General features: G+C 43.0%; 1 protein-coding gene across 1 annotated transcript in view; it reads left to right on the top strand.

The window, feature by feature from the left end:
* Window positions 1-25,134, top strand: part of LOC144761711 (kinesin-like protein KIF28) — a 982,011-nt gene that overhangs the window by 331,775 nt on the left and 625,102 nt on the right. The window contains exon 12 of the mRNA XM_078646973.1: window positions 3,614-3,737. Within this exon, the coding sequence (XP_078503099.1) occupies window positions 3,614-3,737 (124 nt within the window). The remainder of the gene's footprint in view (window positions 1-3,613; window positions 3,738-25,134) is intronic.

Below are 25,134 nucleotides of genomic sequence, written 5' to 3'. Positions count from 1 at the left end.
ACTTGATGTTGGTGAACGCGAGCGAGGAAAAACACTCCACCCTGCTGCCCAAAGTGGAGTTTTTCGGAACTCCGCGAGCTCTGCGTAACGCGGAGTGCGGGAAACTCCGCATACTCCGCGAGCGGTGCGGAGCGGAGTTCACCATCCAGGGTTACTGGAGAGACAGGAGAGAGGGCAAAGATGGCACTTCATCCTGCTCTGATTGCCCACTGGATGAGCCACCTGGCCTTGGGGGTGGTGGAGGGGCCGTGGTTGTTTTGCTTTTGTGATAATGTTACCAGTTTCTACTCAATTTTCTCAAGTCTACCAAGGAGTGGGCCAAGCAGAGCCTTAACCAGTTTTTCCAACTGATTCCAGTCAAAGTGAAGGTTCTGGGTGATGGCAGTTTTTAATTCTGGGGTTGTTTTTTTTCACTCAGATCCCTTGGTAGGCCCTTTCTTGGGACTTTGCAGATTCTTGTCACAGGTTGTTTTTGCGCTTTACCTCCCTTTTCCTCTTAGCAGCAGGTTGTGAGGACTGATCCAACTGTACCAGGGAAACCGTTAAAGCAGCAGGGGCTAGTTCGAGGGCGAGGCCTCATGGGAGTGGCTAGCCGTGGGTACAAGGGGTGAAGCAAGAGAAGTCTGAGAGGTAGACTGGAATATCTCAGGAGTGTGCTTACCCTCCTCCAGACATAACCGGCGTTCAGTCAATTCGATTTCTCGTGTAAGAGTACATTTGCAGCCCTAGATAAAAAAGGTATCTAGGGTACTTGATGTGGCCCCCCCACCTTGGGCGTTAACGGTCTTTCTCATACCCATCAGTGGAAGTAGCCCAAACGAGTCCCTATGAGTCTTCTCTAATTATTTTCGCGCTCATTCGGGGGTGGGGCCCGCCTAGCCTCCTCTGGGCTCTGACGGGCACAGAAGGGCCCTCCCTTGGCCCAGGCTTCACCCGGGCATGTCCACTCACGTCCCGCACAGCGGGACCCCTGTGATGAATTTGTGCGCCTCCCGGCGCGAAACAGATCCAGGGGTGGCCGCAAAGCATGTTGGGGGATGAAGTCTCCTTGTAGCAAGCAAGCTGGAAGGGAAAATGACAGGAAATGGCGTCCTGTGCTGCGGGAGCCCTGTGATGAATGTATGCGCCTCGTGGCGTGAAACAGTCCCGGCGGTGGCCGCAAAGCATGTTGAGGGATGGAGTCCCCTTGTAGCAGGCACGTTGGAGGCGAAAAGGGCAGATTCATTTAGCATTCCATACTTCATTTTTCGCCGCAGCCCTTTCTAAAAGTGGCATTTTCAAAAACACAATTTAAAAACCATTTTTAGATCTGTTTTTAAATTCTGAGCTCAGAGAGCCCAAACTCCCTATAGCTGGTCCCAACTGAAAGTTACATTTGTACAATTTTACGAGGCAGCTCCAATGAAACGAAATTGGCAGTATTTCACTATCAGGACGTGTGGAACACACCAGTGTATGTCCTACTTTTCACATACACTGCACCCTACTTCCTAGTGCCTAACTTAGGGGTGCCTGACATGCAATAGAGGGAAAGGTTTGGGCCTGGCAAGTGGTTGCAGTTGCCAGATCGACATGGCAGTTTAAAACTGCAGAGCAATACCAAAGGGGACGATGGACGGAGCGTTTGAGCAAATCAAACACTCCCCCCCAGTCAACTGATCTGGGTTTAATCCATCACCATTCTTTAGCTCACTCCACCACCCCAGTTCAGACATGACCATATGCAAATCAGTCTGACCCTGTGCCTCATGGGAACAGTCCAGCCAGAACTGCCAAGCCATGTCTTCCCTGGACCGGAAACAAGCATCCTGGGACTGGTTTCGGATTCATAATCCTCATCAGCCAGGCTATCTTGAATCCAGTGGTAGAGTGAGCAAGGGACCGAGGTCTGGGCATACCCTGCCAACTTAGGGCGAACAAAGCGATACCAAAGGGGATGATGGACGGAGCGTTTGAGCAAATCAAACATTAACCCCCAGTCAACTGATCTGGGTTTAATCCATCACCATTCTTTAGCTCACTCCACCACCCCAGTTCAGACATGACCATATGCAGATCAGTCTGACCCTGCGCCTCATGGGAACAGTCCAGCCCGAACTGCCAAGCCAGTTTAAAACTGCACTCAGACACTGCAGTGGCAGCCCTGAGACACTCGAGACTTACCAGTAAATCAAATATGCCAATCATGGATCACCAATCATAATCACAACTTATAAAGGGAGCACTAGCACTTTAGCACTGATGAGCAGTGGTAAATTGCCCACAGTAACTAAGGCAACAAAAACAAAGTCCAGCACACAGTCGAAAATACAGGAGTTAGAGGCAAAAAGGCAGGTGAAATCAAGCCAAGGATGCCAGGTCTAACAGTAAATGCTTTACAAACCCCATGGGAAAAGAAAAACCTGAAATGGAAAACAATGAAATAATCCCAGAAAATAAAAAGCACAGTGCTAACGGAAAATGTTAATCTTGAAAAGAAGACAGAAGACAGTCAAGCACTACTTTACTTGTCATAAAGCCAAGCCACTATGGACAAACGAAAACATCATGTTTTGGTGGGTAACAATAGATTATCCGTTCACCTTCACCAGGATTTGAAATTCATGACTTTGAATTGTACTAGTAATTCCTGAATTGGAAATAACAATGAATAGAAGTGATAAAACCAAAAATATGATTATTCATCAAAAACAAATAATATATCTCAACCCTCTTTAGACCGTTATCTTAGGTGGAACAGTAAAAAGGACTGTACCTAATAATCAATATTAGCAGAACAAATTCTCATTGCTACAACAATAACTTACACAGTCTAGGTATTCAAACACAGGTTTAACTGAAGACAATTGCATGTATGGGAAGAACATTTTTATCTTCCATGGCTTGACCTTTGCTACCCCTGAAACTTCTCTTTCTCTCTTCTCAGTTCTCCATGGTCATGAGGTCAGTGGCAGGAGCATACGTTTAACATCTCTAGATACTATAGGTGGGTGAGCTAAAAAATTAGCAAGGAGGGCTGAGCCAGAGCAGAGCTAAGGATCTGGTTAGGCCATAAGAGCCTGTGCATGATCCAAGCACTGAAAATATTTGCCATGCAAGTCATGAAATAAAAATTATGTTAAAATATAATGAAGTCACTTGAAAATGTAAATAAAGTGTACACTTTACCATGTGGGTGCGCTTTAGCACTTCAGATTATATCATTGCATTATAAAGTACTTATTAAAAGTGATAATTTTGAAACATTAACTTAAAAGCATTACTGCCCTCCTGACAATACCATTGGTGAACTTAGAGGCAAGTCAGCTGTCATCTGTTCCCTATATAGGTGGTGTAGATCTTTATTGCAGGCAGAGTCTGGATCGAGCTTTCAGTGGCTCGCTCACCTCTACTAGATGCTAGGTTTACTTTCGGTATTCTCCAATCTTTGCCATTGATCAAGGTACTCAGGAGCAAATAGGAGGTTGTTGAGAGGCAAAGTGTTAGAAAAGCTGTCAACCCAGTGTAGTCTTCGTGCATTACATGGTGAGTGTGTGATTTCACTTCGACTGCACCTGCCATTTTGGTGAATTAACCTCTCTTCATTCTATCCATAATTTGTTTGTTCTTTCAGCATTTCAGACAAGCATGCTGCTTTCATAAATGTGGAAAACAAAGTTACAGTCATTCCCTGTGGCAAATCTAAAGTAGTCGTCAATGGCGTGCCCATCATTATAAAAACCAAACTTCAGCACCTGGTAAGCATTTGAAAAGTTGTGGGTGTGCCATTGTGACAGTGGTTCATAGAGTTGCAGTGTTCACAATTGACAATTGTAATCTAGCACACTCCTTGGACAAATTTAGCAGTACCGTAAGTAGATGATTGTTTGTGGCAATAGTGGTACACTCTGGCATGTAAAGTAGGTATATTTATTTCTTTGTTTCTTTCAAACACTTACCACTACACATTGCGTTATTTAGCCACAGGAGTAGTTTAGTGATTCATCATAAATAAAGCTCCTTGTGCCTCTATAGCTCCTTCGAATGCCTGTCAGTCAACATCAAATCATGCACGAACAGATCGCTAATTTGCCATCTCCTGTACCACCCTCCAGGCAACTCCAAAGAATTCGGAGCACAGCTCTCGGACCTGATCACCCAATGCGCACTCAGCAACGCCAACAGCATAATTCTGGGCGACCTCAACATAAGATGGAATGAAACGAAAAACCCGCTCATTCAAGCTCTCAACAGCCTCCTGCTAGACAACGGTATGATCCAACACTGCTCAGAAGAAACACACCACAGAGGAGCGATCCGTGACGCAATCATTTCGATAGAAACACAATCACTATTGACTATATCATTCCCGTGGACTGGTCAGACTACCACATTATTCTTTTCCATATCAACCAACCAGCCTCAACTCAACCTCCTAAACAGGCCTCTCCCAAATGGGTCAGGAACACAACCCTAGTCCCCCGGGCAAAACTAGAAGAAGGGCTAAGCACGCTCCTCCCTAGCACCTCTCAACCACTGAACTCACCTCTCTCTACCACTTCAACATGACGCTCACCTTGGACCTCCTGGTGCCCCTGAAACTAAAAAAAACCAGAAGCACCCCCTCCAGGTCCTGGTTCACCACCGACATCAATGATGAAAGAAGACAGCTCAGAACCTTAGAAAGAATCTGGAGGAACAATCCCTCCTCCCTACACTATGATGAACTCAAGGCAGCACACAGAAACATCAATAAGCACATCAAGAACAAAAAGACAACTTTCTTCTGCTCCACCTTAGACAATGCAAAAAACCGCCCCAAAGGACTCTTTAATATCATTAGGAGCCAAACATCCAAACCGATGACATCCGACATAGTGGCATCCAAAGAACAATGCGTCAACTTTGCCAGCTTTTTCAATGAAAAAATCGCGAAAATCGACCTCTCTCTCAGCACAATTCCCTGCCCTCACACGGAGATCAAGACGCCAGCAATCAAGGACAGCGCCCCAGTGAACACACCTATTCACTCGTCCTCCTTCACCCCCATCCAGGAAGCAGAGATAGTCAATCTGATCGCCTCCGCCAAACCCTCATCCCACTCCCTAGATCAGCTTCCCACGAGCATGGCTAAAGACCTGAAGCTTATCTTAGCCCCAATTTGGCGCAAAATCATCAATAGCTCACTGGGCTCGGGAATCATTCCAGACTGCCTCAAAGTAGGTCAAGTCATGCCGCTACTAAAAAAAACAGGGCTTGACACTGAGGATATGAACAACTTTAGACCTGTATCGAACCTACCTCTCTTATCCAAAATTCTGGAAAGATGTGTTCTTCCACAGCTAACCCAACACTTGGAGAATATCAAACTCCTAGACCAACACCAATCGGGATTCAGAAAGGGATGCAGCACCAAAACCGCAATCCTAAATGTCATAAACAATCTACACAAGTCACTTGACTGAGACCAATGCAGCCTTCTCATTCTCCTAGACTTATCGGCCACTTTCGATACAGTTGATCACACCCTGCTCTTCAAAGCCCTCCACGAAAGAGCGGGCATTGAAATGAAGGTACTAAACTGGTTCTCCTCTTTTCTTCACAACCGCTCGCAAAGAATAAAAATTTATAACTTTGAATCCGACCCCCTTCCCGTCAACAGAGAAGTTCCACAAGGGTCAGTACTCTCTCCCCAACTTTTCAACATCTACATGGAACCCCTCACCACACTTCTCAGGAACTCCAACATCCCCTTCCACCTCTATGCGGATGACACACAACTGTATCTGGAAACCACCTCGATTAAAGACACACTTAGACTAAATGTCACGCTCAAAGAGGTCCAACATTGGCTCACATTGAACCACCTTAAACTCAATCAAGAGAAAACAGAAGTTCTCCTCATCTCCAACAGAGACGAAAACCCCCAAATCGAAGAATGGCTCAAAGCCATTGACGCCCTCAATGGTGCCCTCACGCCAACTGACTCGGTGAAATCTCTAGGTATTACCCTAGACCCCAAATTGGATATGAAAAAACACATCTCAAAATCCGCCAAAAGTGCGTTCCTCAATCTGAAACGTCTATACAAAATAAAACTCTTCCTTCCCCCGAAAGATCTTTAACAGGCCACCCAGGCACTGGTGCTCTCTAGAATTGATTATGGAATCGCAGCCCTGAACGGGACAGCAACATCTCACCTAGGTCCCCTGATAACTACCTTCAATGCCGCAGCAAGAATGGTCACAGGAACTAAGAAATTCGACCACCTCTCTACGGCACTCAAGGAACTTAAGTGGCTCCCTATTGAACAACGAGCCAGCTTCCGAACAGCCTGTCTCACGTACAAAGCCCTGCACACAGGCAAACCAGAATACCTGGCCGCCAAACAAAAGGGCCGGCCAGTCCAGGAGCCTCAGAAGTTCCAACATGCTTCTACTCATCCCACTGAAATCTCGGAAACACAAAACCACAAACAAATCTTTTGCGGGAAATGCACCTAAGATCTGAAACTTCAATCCCCCCCCCCCACATTAGAACGACCACCTCCTTTCCTAAATTCAAGATCCTACTCAAAGCCCTCTTCCTAGAGCGCTCTCGAACGTAACGAGAAATCCACAAGATACTCTGTAAAGTGTTCAATACCGCACCATAACCTCAAAGTGGACTAAAACAGTCATCTTAAAACTAAAATTGAAGGGATTTACCGCCGTAATGCTTCCTGTTTGATAGACACCCTACTTGCTATCAGCAAACTAACTCCTCCTCATAAAAACCCCTCAGCCTCACCCCTCTTGTTCAACCACAAGATCTGTATTGTAACTAAGTCTATAATGCTCTTAAGTTTGTAAGTTGCGGATTTTGTCTCTGCCAAAAAATGCTCATAATTGTACTTGTTGTGAAGCGCTCTGATACCCTCGGGTCCAGCTAGCACTATACAAAACTTCTAAATAAATAAAATAATAAATAAATGTATTGCTTTCCCTCTATTGATATGCTATATGACCGCCTCACACCCTACTGTTCAGTGTTCAGATGACATTTTTTGCACGCCTATGTGTTACTTATAAAACACTAGTCAATGCCACATACTCATTCTCAGAATTAGGGTTACAGGAGTTTTGAAAATGCAAATTAGGCTTAAAACAGTGGAAATTTCTTGTAGGTGCACATCAATCTTCCATGTTCCCACTGAAAGGTGCAAGGTAATCAGCAGCAACACTTGTTCACTCCAAGCACCAATTTAATCACATTGCCCTAATCCTCTCTGACTTCCACTCAATTAGAATACAATAAAAAATTGGCTGTCTAGTATAAGTTCAAAACATGGTGAACAGGGTCGGTCATCACCAGATCACCTCTCGAGAATGGCCGGGGGGGAGAAATTTTAATGGATAAGGATACAGTCTCCCAAAACAATACTATAACACACAAGGGTATCCCACACCCAAGAGTATATTCAAAATTGAGTACACAGAGAGGTACATCTTGATTCAGACAACCAACAGGTTTTCTTTGTTAGCCTCTCACCCACCCTATTAGGGGCATGCTTCATCATCGGGTCTCATCCTGGTCTCTAAAAACCAGGATGGCTAACCCATAAGACAGGGATCTCTTTGGATATTATCGCAGTCGGGGTCTTGGGAAACAGATACAAAATTTGTGAACAACCCAGGCCCAATACCCTTTTAATTCATTAAGAATTCGAAGGATATTGGGCCATTATACCCCTGATTTACCACTCTATTGTTTTTTAGATATACTCGAACAAACAATATTAACGGGATACCTGGGTTGTTCAAGGTATTTTTATCTTTTTCCCAAGACCCGGGTTGTTATATTATACAAATTGCTTCCTCACATATGATTGAGCCCACCGTGGTTTTTAGGGACCAGGATGAGACTCGATGAGGAAGCATGTCACTAATAGAGTTGGTTAGTGTCTTACAAAGAAAACCTTTTGCTTGTCTGAAGCAGGGTGTCCTTCACTCTGCACTTAATTTTCAGTATACTCCTGGGTATGAGATACCCTAGTGTGATATTGTGTATTATAACAGCCATTCATGATAATAACTCTCCATAGCTAGCAGACATGCTCAACATCTTGAGAGGCTCAAAAGTTGTCAGGAGTCACAGCACACTTCTGGAGGTGCCACAGTTCAGGACCTTCACAGTACAACAACAGTCACTCTAGGTAGCTTTCACCTCAGCGTGGAACTCTATTACTACTGAAATCAGAATGCTGCCCACTGGCACAGAGATAGGGAACATCTCAAGGACAATGTTTTCAGGTAATCTCAAAAAGTAAAATGGACACAACAGCCTGCTGTCTGCAAATGAATCTCAGCATTGTTCTTCAGTTGTTTTGTCCAATAATGTTAATCCACTTCCGCGCTTAATTGTAATATTTGTTAGTTCACAAATTTTTCTCAGTAATGTGCTTTACTACTGACTAAGTCATAAAGATAGACGTTACCCATCTGAAACCTCAGGGGATTGGGTGTGATTTGCTATCAGGATGTTGACCAGGGAAGAGAACAGGGCCCACGTTGCTGCATATCAGAATTTTAATGTATTACATCAAGTCCAGGCATCACTATAGTGTACAGCCAGACCCATCAGCCACATTCAATACAAAATATCTTGGATTATCACTGCATAGGTTACACAGTGTAGAGCTGTATCTGAGGTGACCTTGGTTTGGTTTAAAGCTTTCTGTATCAACGGTATACGTGGTTGATCTTTCTGTATCAACAGTATACGTGGTTGATCTTTCTTTATCAACAGTATACGTGGTAGCACTTCAAAAACTCTGGTGAGATCTACTTGTGGATTGCTAAAGGGCTTTTTATTTTCCCTGATACTTTTTAACGTGTATGTGAGTCCTCTCACTTATACCTGATGGCTCTCAGTTATCCCATTGAGTTGGTAAAATCCAGGTAGACAGAGTGCATCTAAATAGAGATTTCATGAAGGTATAAAAGTGCATGGGAGACACTTGAGTGGCTCTAAATGTTTATCAATCAGTAAAATATTTGGGTTTAACATTTGATCAACATATGTTATTAGATAAGTATTTTAATCAAATCTTCAGGGTACGTTGATATTATAGCCAGGTACTGGTCATGATGTGGCCTTACCACCCGAAGGAAAAGGATAGGACAACTATTGCAAGACTCAGTGTGGGTTCGCACATACACTACTACTACAACAACTTGTTTCTGGGAGCCCCACAAAAATATTAAGCAGGCTGCAGCAAGTACAGTTTCAAGCAGCTACAGTAGTGACTGTTGTCTGTTAACTAAAGCATATTTTTCTATATACTTCAGAGGCTTTACTGGCGTTGGAAATATTAGACCCCATTCAGGAGGCCACAAGGCAGACAGGGGCTACTAGCAACAGCTGTGGGGGCTTGGGGAATTTGCCTCTACTGTCCAAGTGCCTGTCCTACTACCCCTCTGCAAACTAGCCCAAGTACAATCCTTTCATCAAGTGACTCTCTATGGCAATGGCAAGCAGTCACACGTTTCTCATGAAGGTTAGTGTGGGGTACCCAGACAGATCAATGTCCAGCCCAGTGCTTCTCTTTATAAAAGACAGGTACTTTATTACACAGAAAGCAGAAATATTGCACCCTCAAATCAAATGAGCCTATCTGATTCACTGGTGTGGCTCCCTCTAGGTGCAATATTTTCTTCCCCCTGTCCCTCTGGCTCTTTAGGGTTCATAGAGTACCTTTTAACCAGGTACAGTGCGCTCCATCACACTTCTCTTAGTTCACACAGCCTCTGGGGCACCGGGCCATCCTTGGTTGGAGCAGCATGAAGGCCGAATTGGTTCCAGTGCTTAATTTGTACAAAAAAACATATGTACCAGGGTTCGCGTCAGGAGGCCACTACGGCTTGCACCACACATTGCCCCTACAGTGCTGCCAATGATACTAACAACACAACTACTAACTATCACACTCATACAGGTGTGACAATTTGTACTTCTTCAGGCCCCCAAAGCTTTATGAATGGCTTGGGTGGCAGGTAATAGACATTTTTAATGTATATTGAATTAATATTTAACTGTTGTGGTCATCTCTAAATTAGCCAGACAGTACCACCTTGTGGCAGACTGCCACAAGCGCCGATGTTGACAATTAAGTGCCGGAGCCGAGCACGGGAAACCACTGACTCAAATTAACCACTGGTTGGTTCATCGTGCTGTGGCAGGTTCACTTGTGATCAGTGGGCATTTGCCTCACGGTATGCCATAGTCCCCCTAAACACGAGCATCCGCTAGCTGAACAGCAAGTTTTCTGGAAGACGTGACAGGATCAGGTGCTTTTGGCATTGGCTCTTTTCTGAGCTCCTACGTGGTTGATGCCAGTGGCCCAGGAGGCTTTGTGAGGCTAGCATTGATTCTCTGGTGAGTCTCCTGAGGTCAGTCATGCTGGGGCCTCCCTGGGAAGAGGTAGCTAGCAGTCTTCTTCTCCCAGTTTGGGCTCTGACCATGCCAGCACCATTCCAGGGGCTATCTTGGGGTATGATGACAGTCACCGGATTTGGGTCTGAGGCTTTCAGCGCCTTAATAGCCAGGCACTATCTTCGGCTCATAATACCACAGGGCGATGGCCTCGAATCTTCTTAGCAGGGTGGCTTTTGGCACTTCTGGACAGTGCAGGGCCCTCTACTCATGACATGGTACCTCAGGGTTAGTAGTCTTTGCTTCTTGAGACCAGTCAAGGCCAAACACAGATTGGCATTGCCACAGTCACAACGTCCATGTTTTCAAAGACACGCAGCAGGTGCCACAACGAGGCACTTATTCCGGCCTACGAATAAGGTAAATGACCCTTGGCAGCAACAATTTAGGATAATGTAGGGAGACAGCCTGACACCTACTACAGTGCCACAACTCCTTTAAAAAAGCGGCACAGACAGATCAGTGCTCCCAATCATGTCGCTCATGTTAGATGGCGAGCCTCTGTTGGAAGGACCCCTACAATAGGGTTAATTACTGCAGTCCCTTCCTTGGTCAGCTCCTTCTGCAGGGTTGACACTTCCTTCCCTCTCACACAGGCAGGACTCCTTGGTTCCCAAAGACAATTTCAGCAACTCTTCCTTCAGATCATTCTTCAGGTGATGTTCTTTCAACCCTGGGAAGTTGGCTGTCAGAGGGACACCAGCACTTGGTTGCACAGTAGTACTCTGAGTACTCTGAGAAGTACTCCCTCCTTGGTCAACAAGAACTTGGACCTGGAGCAACAAGTGGGTCAGCAGCCCCCAATTTTATATGGTTTTCACTGACAAAGGATGTAGATTAATAAACGTGGCCTTCATTGAACTAATTTGGATTGGTTTCTCGTTCATGTGTACTGGACTGGCCATGATTCTGACTCAGCTTTTATCACGAGGGATGCTTTTCAAAGCTTGGCTGTCTCCAGATGGAGATCCCACCACAGAGCTACAAAAGATGTGTGAGCAAACGGCACCCTGGCTATTTACAACCACTTCTGATAAAGATTAAGGCAGAAAGTCAAAGGTTTGCTCAGAGAACACCCTTCCTCTCTGACAACAGATTCTGCAGTCCTCACCATTTACCCCTGAGATCCAACATATGGCAGTTACAGCAAGACTAATTCACAGACCTCATCATCAAATTGAAACTAAACTGCTTCTTTTTAAGTTTAAGAGAAAAGTGTATTTATGTTAAAAACAATACAATTGAAAAATTACAATAAGGAGAGATATTTAAAAAACAAATGATCAGTATGCATTCGAGTTGTACATAAAGAGGTGGAAGGGATGAGAAGGGAGAACGAAAACAAAGCTATAATAAAAAGACTCGTGTAACATTCTAAGTAGATTACACAAAACAAGTCTGAAATGAGTAACTTATATAATAACATATAATAATATCTTCCAAACATATGTAAATACGTTTTGCGAGGTGTCAGGCGTTGCAGCTAAGCGTTGAGCGTTGAGAGCAGTGCGAGGAGGAGAAGGACGCCGCTCTCGCTGCTCAATATTTCTTTTTGCGGTTTAAGGAACCTGGCCGGAACCCTCGCTTGCCGGTCAAACGCGGCTGAAGCCGCGAGGGGTCATTGACGCGGCAGGGCAGGGCAAAGGGCAGACACTGCTGCGGCACTGGCCGCGAGAAAGTCTATCTCGGCAGAAGCCGCTTGTGAACAATTTAATCGCGGCAGGGACCGCTTATAGTAAACTCCTTGACCATTGCCGCAGGTGATTAGAATGCGGTGGAAAGCCGCCATTCAAGAGAGAGCCGGCCAGAGGAGACAGGCTGCGTGCAGGCGTGAGCGCTGAGCCTAGCGCTGAGAAAACAACGCTGCCGCAGCCGCGATCAGCCGGATAATTACGACCGCATGGGTCACGGGGGACACAGGAGCAGGAGAACACTGTCGGCGCTATCTACAAGCCGGGGGGCTATCTGGTGAGTTGGAGCAAGGGGCACGTGGTGCTGGCCATACTGGCCGCTGGGCGGACTGGTGCAGGAATTGGGTGTATGAACCCAGGTTAGCCCGGTGCCCCGAGTCAGAGCCCGAGCCCGAGCCCCAGAGCTCCGACTACTTACCTCTGCTCGGTGCCCGCCGTGTCCTGAGTGAACAGTTGAGCTGTAGTGTCCAGTAGCAACGGCGAGAGAGCGACAGTGATAGGGATTACAGCATCAAAAAAACGACAGCCCCATCAGTCCAGGCTACGGATTACAGATACTGCCACAGCATCTTGGGACAACACCAGGACCCCACGGGTGAGAGGTTTTAAGCTCCAGCTGCATCACTGGCATTATTGTTGGTATCTTAAATGCATCAACAACTATTATTAGTACCTGTTAAGAATGCCCACGCTAGTGGTAACATGTTAAATCGGGCAACATTATATACCTGGTAAAAGGGTCTTTCCAAGTGTTGTTTCTTAAACGCCACCTAATCCTCCTTACACTGCAACCACACCTCGCTACCCTCCCTGACGGCAGCTGACCCTACTTAAGTGGGGTCAGACAGGCTTGGGAGGTGGAGTGGAGTAGGAATAGGAGCAGAGGTGGCATAGGTGGTCCAGTATACCAGGAGCACTAGAGACCGTTGACAGGGAAAGCAGCGCATCTGTCAGGGAACCCCGGGTAAACATATTAACATACGATACGTTAAGAACTCAGTAGGAAGCTAGACAGAGGAAAGGAAAAAAAAAACAAAAAAAAAACCTGAGGCCGGGGCCCAGGAACATGCAATCAAACGGTCCATATTACACAAATAGGAAAGAATGAGATCTGTAAAAGTGCGGCATATAAGTTCAAAGTAAAAAAAAATCGAAGAAGATAGAAATCAGGGCACACAAAAATTAAGTAGAAAAAGGAAGAGGATGGCACAACAAAGAGAGAGACTAGTGTCGGCACCGGAGCTAACAGGCCCAAGTCCCAAACAAAGCAATATTGGGATTCAAAAATTCTTCTACCTAAAAGACCCTATGGCGGCAATTTACGGGCAGACGCACGAACAAGCCCTTCAACCTAGCCCAATTACACCGGCACTAAGTGTAAATGAGATAGTGCAGCTGCAATCAAAGAGTAAGGAGGAGGAAAAAAAAGAAGATTTACAAGTCATCAACGGTGAGAGCATTCTAACAAACAATCCAATAGACCAGCCACAAACCTCCTGGACCAATTATAAGCAAAATAGCAACATCGGCCTTGGCAACTTTCACGTGGTAACAGCCCAAATAAATAAGAATGACTCCCAGTCGCAAGAAAGAGATAAGGAAAAAAATATCAAGGATAAGGGCATATTGAAAGAAATAATAATGGGGAACAAATTGGCGGCTGGTTACAGGGCCGCACAGGACGACTCATGGTCAACCTCCTTTTCCTTACCTGACGATATAAGTTTGGATGGCCAAACAGGGAAAGAAAAAGCTATCCAATCCCAGATAGAAGCAGTTCCAAAGATCGACCAAGGTCTGCAAGCCAAGTATAGCCCACAAGAAGATCAACAAAATAGAACAGACAATAACAGGAGGTTGGAATCTACTCCATTGCATCTAAATGCAAACCCCAACGAATGGGACAAAGACCAAAATAAAACTAAAGGATGGTCCAAAAACAACCTAAACTTAGAATCACCAGTCGTGATATCATCTATGAGTAGGTCAGATGAAGACCCAGATGTGCTGGAAATACCGACCAGAAAAGAATATAAGGTCCCATGGAGTACATCTCTATTAAACACCTTAGATCAGGCAATTAAAGCATTGAATTTCCAGTCAGATAAAATGGACGTTCAAATCGATCTAATAAACCTTATTGCGGGCCATATTTCAGGTATAAACGTCAGATTGGATCATATGGCAACCTTACTTTTAGGGAGGGCTGACAAGGGAAGCCACATAGAGACCTTCCCACCAAGCTGTGTATGTGGCAAATTAGTGGATAATATGTCAAATTTACCAGCTATATTAAATGACATACTAAGGGCGATCCAATCATCCGTGGATACAAAATATAATATCAAAACCACGAGCCACATTGAGACAAAAAAACCTGACGTGGAAATGGGGAGTCAATACATAGTAATAGACCCAATCCAAAACAGCCACGTAAAGGAAGAGACAAGTAAATTAAATGAAGAAAATTCTGACAATGAATCAGCCCAAACAGAGGAGGTACAATGCGAAACAAAGCATACTAAAGTCAAGTTAACAAAAAGACAAAGAAAGCGCGCAAGGAAAGGGAGAGTACAAACCAAATTCCAATCTTCAGCAGATAATCAAATATATCCCATCTTTCAACACAACGTTACAAAAAAAATGAAAGCAACTCAGGAAGCAACCACCTCTGCAGATCAATCAGCCCAACTAAGTGTAGTAAATGGGAACAGCCTGATTAAAGAATCGCCAATCGTCCAGATCTTTACAATTTCAAAACACCCACAAGGGAGTAAACATTTGAATCGGCAGAAAAAAAGACAAAATAAAACAAAACGAGCTCAGAATAAAGATAAGACACCAGACGAGGTTGATGAAAGAGTTTCAGCCCAGGAGGTCTGTGCAAATCAGATAGTAATGACTCACCAGATTGACGAAGCGCAAACACCTGAGGCCAAACTAGCAAACCACGACATGATGTCCCTAAACGTATCAACCAACATGGAGCCTAAACAAAATATATTAGACAAAATGAATCAAAGGCAACCCAAAATAAGAGCTGATGAAAAGAGACTATTTCGAACTTCAATAAAAATAAATGCAAATGAAGATGGACGTTCTTGCAATATTCAGCAACCAAACAAACAAACAGATGAAAAGGGAATAATCAGAACACCCATAAAAATAATTTCAAACGAAGAAGGACGAACCTGTAGCATTCATCAATCAAATTATCAAACAACACGTACTCAGACACTGAACATGGATGGGATTAACGAACCCACTATCCACCCCATAACAACAGATGATCCAAATGACGAAATGACAACAAAAACCCGGAGTCAAGGGAAAAGAACAAACGTAAGTGGAGAATCAACACAAGATACAAAATTGGAAGAAGAAAAAAAGGCAAAACTACATACACAATCACAGCCAGTAATAAATAACCAACTGGCATGTATACCTGAATACCAGATAACAGGGGGACAAGACTTCTTGAACAGAGGTAATATAATGCGGTTGCTGAGAGAGATCCCAGAACTGGATGATATAGTATCCCAAGACCTTCTGTCAGTAGAATTTAAAAGTTTAAAAATCAAACCAGAGGTAGAAGAGTCATTAACTACCTGGTCGTCTAAGGACATAGTTGACAGAATACTTGCGAGAAACATGTCTTTTGAAGCCTGGGGCATAGAACTAAGGCGGGAAGAAATGAAAAAATACACATTCCCATTACTGAAAAGTATAACCACTGGTAAAAAGAAAACGGAAGAGGGGAACACCCAAAAATCATGCTTAAAGGGTGCATGTTCAGCTACGCCGCAAAAAATAATACAAAATATAGAGAGACACGAAAAGGCGGTGTCTCAAGGAGGAGTGCATGAACAGACTACTGATTGGTCCTGGGTAGCATCGGTTTTAAGCAATAAATGTTCCTAGCAAGGTTTGAAATCAAAAAAAAGAAAGAAAACTACAATTACAGATAACAGACGGTAATCAGAAGGAATCTTCTACCGCAAACCCAGACACGATCAGCTTATGTTCCTGGAATGTTCATGGCTTTAACAACATGGGGCACAACCATGAAACCGCAAATTTCTTGAAGCAACACGATCTAATACTGCTACAAGAAACTTGGAACCTGTGCCAAATTTCCATCGCGGGTTTCATGTCCTTGCAGAAAAACTCTCAAAATTTGGACACCAGAGAGGAGGTTTATCAACGTATATCGCCCAACAAATCAGATGGCAAGTTGAAGAAGTAGATACCGTGGTAAACTGGACTCAAGCAATAAAACTCACGGAGTGGTCGGACACAGGATCAGGCATTCACAATCTTCTAGTACTAAATGTTTATATACACCCGGATAAGAAAAAGAAAAATGAAAAACTGAAAACATTATTAACTTTGATTAGGGCTCTGCAAAGCACTCATGAGTCGCATTCTTTGATTATTTCAGGGGATTTCAATAGTAATCTAACAAAAGATAATAAAATAACTCAAGCACTTGGAGAACTGGGCCTTTTTATCCTAAATAAGATAGACAATGGGGAGAGTGGCATAACAATAACATTTGCAAGCGGTAACCGGAAGTCTACACAATATTGAGTAATAACTTGAAACCAATGGTGAGCGCATTTTCGGTGAGGCAGCGCGTGGAAAGTGATCATCTTCCACTAATCACCAAAATAAAAATGTTGGTCACTAAGACAGAAAAAGAAAACACCGTCACTCAATATACCGAAAAATTCAATCTACGTAAACTGAAATGGGGAGGGAAGGATATAAACCCAACAATGGATACATTTAAAAACGAAGTGCTCAGACTAACACCGGACGAAAAAGAAAACCCGATAAGAACATGGGAATACTTATGTGAAGCTGTTACAAGAAACCCCCCAATAACAACTCAGAATGTGAGAAGAGCTAATACTGGGAAAAAGCCATGGTATAACACTATCTTGAGAGAGGAAAAAAGGAAAATCGCACGAGAAATCCGAAAGCAGGTACTAATGATAAAAAGTGGAATAAAACCAGATAAGTTAAAATTGAAAGTTATGCGGAAAAGATACAAGACAAAGCTAAGCAGCGCCAAAAGATTGTATCAAGAAGAAATGTGGACAAAATTACTAACTGCCGGAAAAAACAAAAGCGCCTGATCATTTTGGGGTCTCATTAACAAACTGGCAAAGGGTGACACTCTAAGACAGGAGGCAGGCATTGAAGAAAGTAAGTGGATTGAGTATGTCAAAAACATGTTTACTGACAGGGTGGATGGACGAAACCGGTCCTGTACACCAGAGTGCAAATCATGCAACAGAAACCGCGAATACGCTGGAAAAATCTTAGGAACAGGAAACACTCTACCAGCAGAAATTCCTAACGCAACGCGGGATCGAGGAAACATAGGGAAATCAGAGAACAGACCCGCTAATAAAGCAGGAAAAGCGGTAGATATAGTACCTGAAACCCTAACAACTAAAGACCAGCTAAAAGCAATAATAATTTGTCTGAAAAAAGAGGGTGCAGCGGGTCCTAATGGGCTTCCGAACGTTTTTTTCAAATTTGCTCCTGAATATTGGGCAGAATATTTAACATCGCTCTTCAACTTAATTTACAATCAAAATAAACAGCCAAGATCCTGGAACGGGAGCATAATTCACCCCATTTTTAAACAAGGTGATCATGATGAGCCAGGGAATTATAGGCTGATTTCGCTGATGGATGTAGAGGCAAAATTGTATGGGTCATGTCTATTATCAAGTCTTCAGGATTGGATGGAAGATACGAAAATAATTCCAATGTTCCAAACGGGTTTCCGGCCAAGGACCGGCACACTAACAAACTTGACAACCCTAGCTCTCCTGAAGGAAAAAGCAGAAAAAAGGAAGACGAGACTGTATGCTTGTTTCATAGACCTGCGTGCAGCTTTTGATAGGGTGAATAGAACCCGATTATGGGAAAAACTGAGATCATGGGGCCTCCCGAACAAGCTATTGGAGGCTATTATAGGCTTGTATAGTAACACCTGGGCCCAAGTTAAACTGGGAGACGGTAGCAGCGTAACAGCCGAAATTAGAACTCAACAGGGCCTAAAACAAGGCTGTGTATTGGCACCAAGCTTATTCAACCTATACATGGCAGATATTGTCAGTCATATGGAGGTCGGAGATGGCCATTCACCGTACCTGTCAAAAATTCCAATCCCCTTCTTGCAGTATGCGGATGACATTGTCATTTTGAGTCAAACGCCGATAGGTCTGCAGAGGATGATCAACAAAATGGTTACCTATCTGGAACACGAATGTTTGGAACTGAACAAAGACAAAACCAAAGTGGTCCGCATTGTGGATTCGAAAAAGCCACCTTTCAAATGGTACGTAAATAATACCCCAATAAAGGAGGAAGTCTCATATAAATATCTAGGTTTGAAATTGGGGCGAGGCCAAACGAACAAAGAACACAAAACAGACCTAAAAGCCAAAGCACATTCTCTGATCTATGCATACCTCCAACTACAAAAAAAGCTAAGCTGCCCGAATTACACTCACCTGCTGAAAGTGATACAAGCACAAACCCTACCTACCTTGTCACACGCATTGGTCACCTGGTGTGGCAAAGAAGCAGGGATGTTAAACAGCTTACAAACGAAGATATATAAGGCAACCTTAAACCTCCCAAAATCCTCAGCACCGGCGCAGGTTCGACTAGAGTTTGGCCTTCTGAACCAGAAGTTCCGCAGTATGGGAACCTTTGTAAAACTCTGCCACAAAATACGCATATCAGAAGTAGGCTCACTAGACAACCTGTGTTGGATAGAAATTGAGACCCAGAAGAAACAACACGTGCCAAAGAGTTGGGGAGAATTCCTGTCCCAATCCTTGATCTATTTAGGAATTGAAGAAACTTGGGATTTGATGCCAGATAGACACACCTTTGACAAAATAACAAATAACGCAGTCAAATGGTAATCTTATCTGGAAGATAAAATAAGTACCGCAAAACGTCGACACGGGTGACGGTGATAAACACATATTGCGGGATAAAACCACAGACTTATCTGGGAAGTCATTTTAATTGGTTCCTAAAACAAAGATATATAAAACACCGATTAGGACTACAGTTTTCAAAAGACTTGTTACCATCCTGGGAGAACTGTCACAGTGACCCCGGCTGTCGTCTATGTGGATACCCAAACGAAACATTAACTCACCTGCTATGTGTCTGCCCGGCGCTTAAGGACTTGAGGAGACGGCTTTTAAAGAACATTTTTAATAAATGTAATATTCAGACATGTAGACAAGCGGTAATCCGATGGCTGGACGGATCATCCCCTATGTTGGCCTGCAGGGGGGTCAAATATATGATCAGAGCACAATCTCTCCTACAGCAAGCAGAACAGGGAGCACAGCCCTAAATTGAACTACATGTCACTTATTTATTTTATTTTTTCAACTGATTTTTAATACTTACATATGTGTTTTAATGTTTCATGATGATTAAAGCGTATTTTGTAATAATTTTTAACAAATTTTATACAATAACATTTAATTGACTTGACTAATATGTAAATGCATAAAAAACAATGATATTATCAACAATAATAAACAAGGGGATTTGAGAACTTCCACTGAGTATGATTGTGCACTGTATCAAAGAAATTAGTCAGCGGCGGCTGCGGCGGAAAGAGGGTGGCTGCAAAACAAAATTAAAGATCACTTACCTGTTCCCGATGCACGCTTCTCTTCGTTCTCTGCTCTTCCTCGCTCCCGAAAGTAGGAAGTACCTAGGCTCCCGTAAGCCAATAACAATGCTGCTGTCAACATGACAGCAGCGTCGTGATTGGTCTGAGCGTCCTGGCTCTGTGCTCAGATGGGGACTGCGAGCCTGTGCAAGATCTCCACCCAGGCTGTGCATTACAGCCTGGTAGAGAACATGCTAAGTGCACATATACAATTTGCAAACATGTGAGGCAAAAAATAAATGTAGGTTCTCTTGAAAATTATAGATATTCTTGAAACAGAAAAGGAGATAAGGTATTCATGTTCCAAGCCTAACAATGAAGGAGAGAAGTTTGAGGAATCTAGGAGCCAATGTCCCAATTGTTTTAACAGAAATGCTGAGTGATATTTATAGAAGTCAGGGAAGTTGACACCACTATCAGTAAATGGTTGTTTCAACTTTAATCGAGACATACATGATTTTGTATTATTCCACAGAAAAGATGAAAGAATGGGGTTGATTTTCTTAAAATATTTAGAAAGGTGATTTAATAGGAAGCTAGAAATAATGTATAAAACAATGGGGACCAACATTATTTTGATAGTGTGCAAGTGACCCCACCAGGAGCGCTGTGAATGATGCCAACGGTTAACAAGAGTAGTTTGATTATGGAAGCAGATTTTAACATTTAGAGAGATAAGTTTAACCATGGAAGGAGTGAAATATTAAATTTTATTTAGATTCCATGAGAAACCTATATGCATAAATTCCTCTTTAAAAGTACATTTAATAAGAGCTAGAATCTCACATTTATCTGAAATTAATTTATAGCCAGAAATATGGGAGTAACAGTCAACTTCACTGAGAAAAGCTGGTATTGATGATTGAGATGATGAAATAAATTAGAGAATATTGTCGTGTAGGCAGCCAATTTACCATGTTGTTTGTTATGACAAAAGCTGTGGATATTTTTAATTTGTCGTAAATCAGATATAAAGGTTCCTAAAACTAAGTTAAAGAGAAAAGGAGAGAGCGGGCTCCCTTCATTAACCCCTCTAAGTAGAGTGATATAAGAGGAGGTAAGGCCATTTAGAGAAATGGCAGCTTTAGGGGTGGTGTACAAAAGTGATATAAAAAGTAATTATTTTGGGACACAGACCAAACATGGGTAAGGTCTGAAATAAAAAAAGACCAACCAAACTTCTTCTAAAGGAAAGCCTGCCTACTTTTGTCTCACTTCAGTGTCTAATTTCCTCCCTCCCATCTCGGGAATGTCAGAAATACGCTTCTGTCATCTGAAAATCATCCTCACCTTCTTATTGTACACATTCCAAGGCCAGGGGCTTTCAAAGTGAAACCCACAGGCTTGTATCATTCTGGCTAATTCAGACACAGATTTACTGTATACCAATTCACACACATGCTCGGCACTTGGGATTCCAGTGCTAGGATTCCGGGTTCATTGTGAGCAGCAGAACATTCAGATGAATGTGCGGTTAGGCTTGTATTACATGATGCAGGTGAAAAGGCCTGGTCACTATAATCACTACACAACATGGTATTCTGCCAACACACATGAAACCAGGGGCAGTAGTCCATCTGCCACAAGGAGGGCTTGTTTTGTGCGCCACTACAGGTTTAGGACAATTCTATAAACTATAAGCACACAATATATTAGTTTGGGGGAGGACAAAATCCCAAAACCAGGATCAAAGAGTCTCTCAGTTTGGACACCCAGGGAACAAAATATAAGTTCACATCGTGTAGGAGACAGTCCAGTCCCAACAGGATGGAACATAGGGTTAATTTTACAACCCTCACCTCAGTATTTAGTATAGTGCACAGGGAGGGACTAGGACATTGAAAAGTCAGAAAAGTTGACCATGTACCAGCAAGTGATTTAATGTTAAGATACACGTCTCTGGAGGTAGTCCAGGCAAAAAGAACACAGCTGGAGGCAAAATGTTTCTAGTTGAAATGACAATATTTTTTATGGGTTACCAGAGCAAATTCTGAATTTAGAAAATGCTACTTTATAGAATAATGTAAACACATTTAGGGTTGTATAGTGTAGCAAGAAATGCATATGGGCAAATGAATACTATTTGGTTTATTAAAGCTTATACGTGTTTATGACTATGACCCTTGATGCACAACATCATCTACTCACCAGTCCTCTATGTAGTTAACATAGAAGAGGTCATCATCACACTGAATCTAAATACACCATCCTCCATTCTGATCATCCTCATTTCCATAGGCCACAATTTTCAAAACGTAAACCAAAGTCACAGGGCCTGATTTTTGTTGAACAGGTTACTTAGTCATAAACATGTCATATATCCAGTTTGTTTTATAAGTGCACTATTGCGAAGAGGATACATGCCACATTTTGGTGTAATATCACATCTGCTAAACTATGAATAAGGCCCTCAGTCAGCACAAAAATGTAATCCCATCATCATTTATTAGAAAAATCTGACAATATCATTTTAACACACAACTGTAATAAGCATGACATCACCAAACAATCAAGCCATTGTTATAACATCTGGTCAACTCACATAGGATTTACTGACACACTACACAACTTCTTGTCCTTCCTCTCGGATTAGTACCTACTCATTTACATGGGCATCAACTTTAGATCACTTGTAGAGTCCCACAAAAATACATCCTCTAACCTGTAATCTTCATCCTCAACATTGAACTTCTCTGAGTCCTTCTAGGGAATTGTGGAATCAAGATTCACAAATTTGTAGATGGCACCCAATTTTACCTGAAGGTATCTACAGTGAAGGTCATCAAACACCAAAGGGACTATATCTCCCTCATCCAAGCATGTTTGTCAGCTGCCTGCCTCAAGTGAATCTGAACAAAACTAAATGTATCCTCATCAACCGCATCCGACCAATACGGATCCAGACCAATCATCCCCACAGGGAGTGACATCACTGCATTTCCTAGTGTCAATCTGTACAAGAAGTGACAACACTTGTTTCCATCCGAAACCATCTTTAAATCAAGAAGCCAGACAAATGGCCTTTATTCCTTAGCATCCCTCTGCACGGCAACTTTCATCACTGCATTTCCTGCATTCATCTCTACAAGAAGCAACAACACTGGTTCTCCTCTAAAGCCATCTTTAAAAGAAGAAATAAGATAAGTGGATTTCATTCCTCACTATTCATCTCCACAGGATGCACTAAGATAAATAGATTGTCCAGCCCCTTCATAGTTCTTCAAAAAGCAGCTAGGCCTTTTGGTTTCTTTTCCAGCCAAAGAGCAACGTATCAGCCATAATTCCAATCTCTGAGTTTAAAAAGTGGGCAAAATTCTATTGTTTAATTTATCCTACTGGAATTATGCTCACCTCTATTCTAAATAACTTCAACTAATTTCTTGAAAACAGATGTGAACATCTACGCTCCAGGTAAAACACAAATGTGCAAGCCAAAACCTTCAGCTCTCTCATCTTCCAAAAACCTTGCTAACAACAAATGCTCCATCTGCAGGCAAGAAAGAACAATTAGTCAAAATCACCTCAATGACCTCATGCACCCTGAAGTTCCTCCACATAACACTCAGACACCTCATCACATCATTGAAGGCTGAATACTATTCCAACACCATCAATTAACTGCCAACAGAAGCAAAACAATTCAAAATAATCGAGCACTTTATCTACCCCCTGCCTGAACCTCCTATGCCACACTCCATGGGCAAGTGCAATCCATCGTTCACTTATTCAGTTAAAGTACAAATGATGCAATAGCACATCAACAACACCAATCCTCTTTCCCTATTAACGCTCAGTCCTTTCCCCTGCATCCCACTATGGTCAACATTCAAACCATGTCTCTTAAAGACCTCACCAAACTTCGGTGCTTAATTTGTTTACGAATAAGTGCAGAGTCACAAATGTCTGCTCAAAAGCCTGGTGCTACTGAATGTACAGTGCAAAGGCTGTCTAGTCTTCATTCCAAGCAATGCCTCTTTTATCTACCACTGGCCACCCCCTGTTTCTTTTATCTCACTCCTGCAGATTCTCTTTCATGCCTGCATTCTCCCTTTCTTACTGTCTTAACATGTTTTTCTTCCTCCTTCAATCACTTTTCTGTGTCTTTCTCTCCTTCTGGGTCAAAGTCTGGGTCCAGGTCCCTGAAAATGAATGTGATGGGCTCCATCTTCAGCCACTGGCTCAAAATAAGTACTGCCAACATCCTCAAAACCATCACCTATGAAGATGGTATTTTACCCTCACCCTTCCTCAAACCCCTCTCAGGAGAAGCCCTCTCGCCATTTTGAACACCTCCTTCACTCAAGGCATTTTCCCATAACCTCTGAAGACCGACCAGACTCCTGAAGAAACCTACACTAGATGCTGACAACAGTGCCAGCTACCCATCACTCACCTACCATTCATTGGCAAAATCATCGTAAAAGCAATATATGCACAATTCAAAGATCACATCTACACCAACCATCTCCTACACAATGATTAATCCAGCTTCAGATCATGCTGCAGCATGGAAACAGCTACCTTACAAAATCTGACTAGAGATAAACCTGACACTAAAGTCCTGATATTACTTGGCCTCTCAGCTGCCTTGGGCATTGTTGACCACCCCATCTTCTTCGACACCCTGATGTCTCAAATGACAAATTTTCCTAACTGGTTCTCTACCTACCTATCCAAACAGAAACAATTCATTCACACTGGCAACTCAAGGTCCCAGAAGATTTCAATCCCCTGTGGAGTTCCCCAGGGTTCCATCTTGTTTGCTGTCATCTAGATGATCATAATTCACCAATACACTGACGAAACAGAACTGCATTTGAAGGTCTCCTTTTCTTCAGACATCCAATTCCTCAGAACGCTGCTTGCAATTCATGCAAACCAGAATGTCCGCCACATATCTGAAACTTAACCCCTCAAAAACAGCATTCCTGCTGCTCAACAAGACCAACACACAAGAACTAGTCCAAATCAGCCTCGATGACATGAACCTGTATGAATTTGAACCCCAACTTACTCCGATACACCCTGGAGTCTGATGACCAAGTAAGGTAAGTCAGCATGGTACCAGCTCTCGCTACTAAAGAAAGTAAAACCATTTCCGCCTAATAGCAACTTTAGAATTGCTGCTCAAGCACTTGTTCTCTTGTTTGTAGGTGGCAGCAATGCCCTGCTTCATGGCTTTCACCCTAGATTCTACTGTGACCTCCCTCAATAGCATCTTACATGCAACAGCACACCTCATGGCCAAAAATAATATGAGCACAT

The sequence above is a fragment of the Lissotriton helveticus genome, chromosome 6 (assembly GCF_964261635.1).
Source record: "Lissotriton helveticus chromosome 6, aLisHel1.1, whole genome shotgun sequence".
NCBI lineage: Eukaryota > Metazoa > Chordata > Amphibia > Caudata > Salamandridae > Lissotriton > Lissotriton helveticus.
This window is presented reverse-complemented; position numbering and strand designations above follow the sequence as displayed.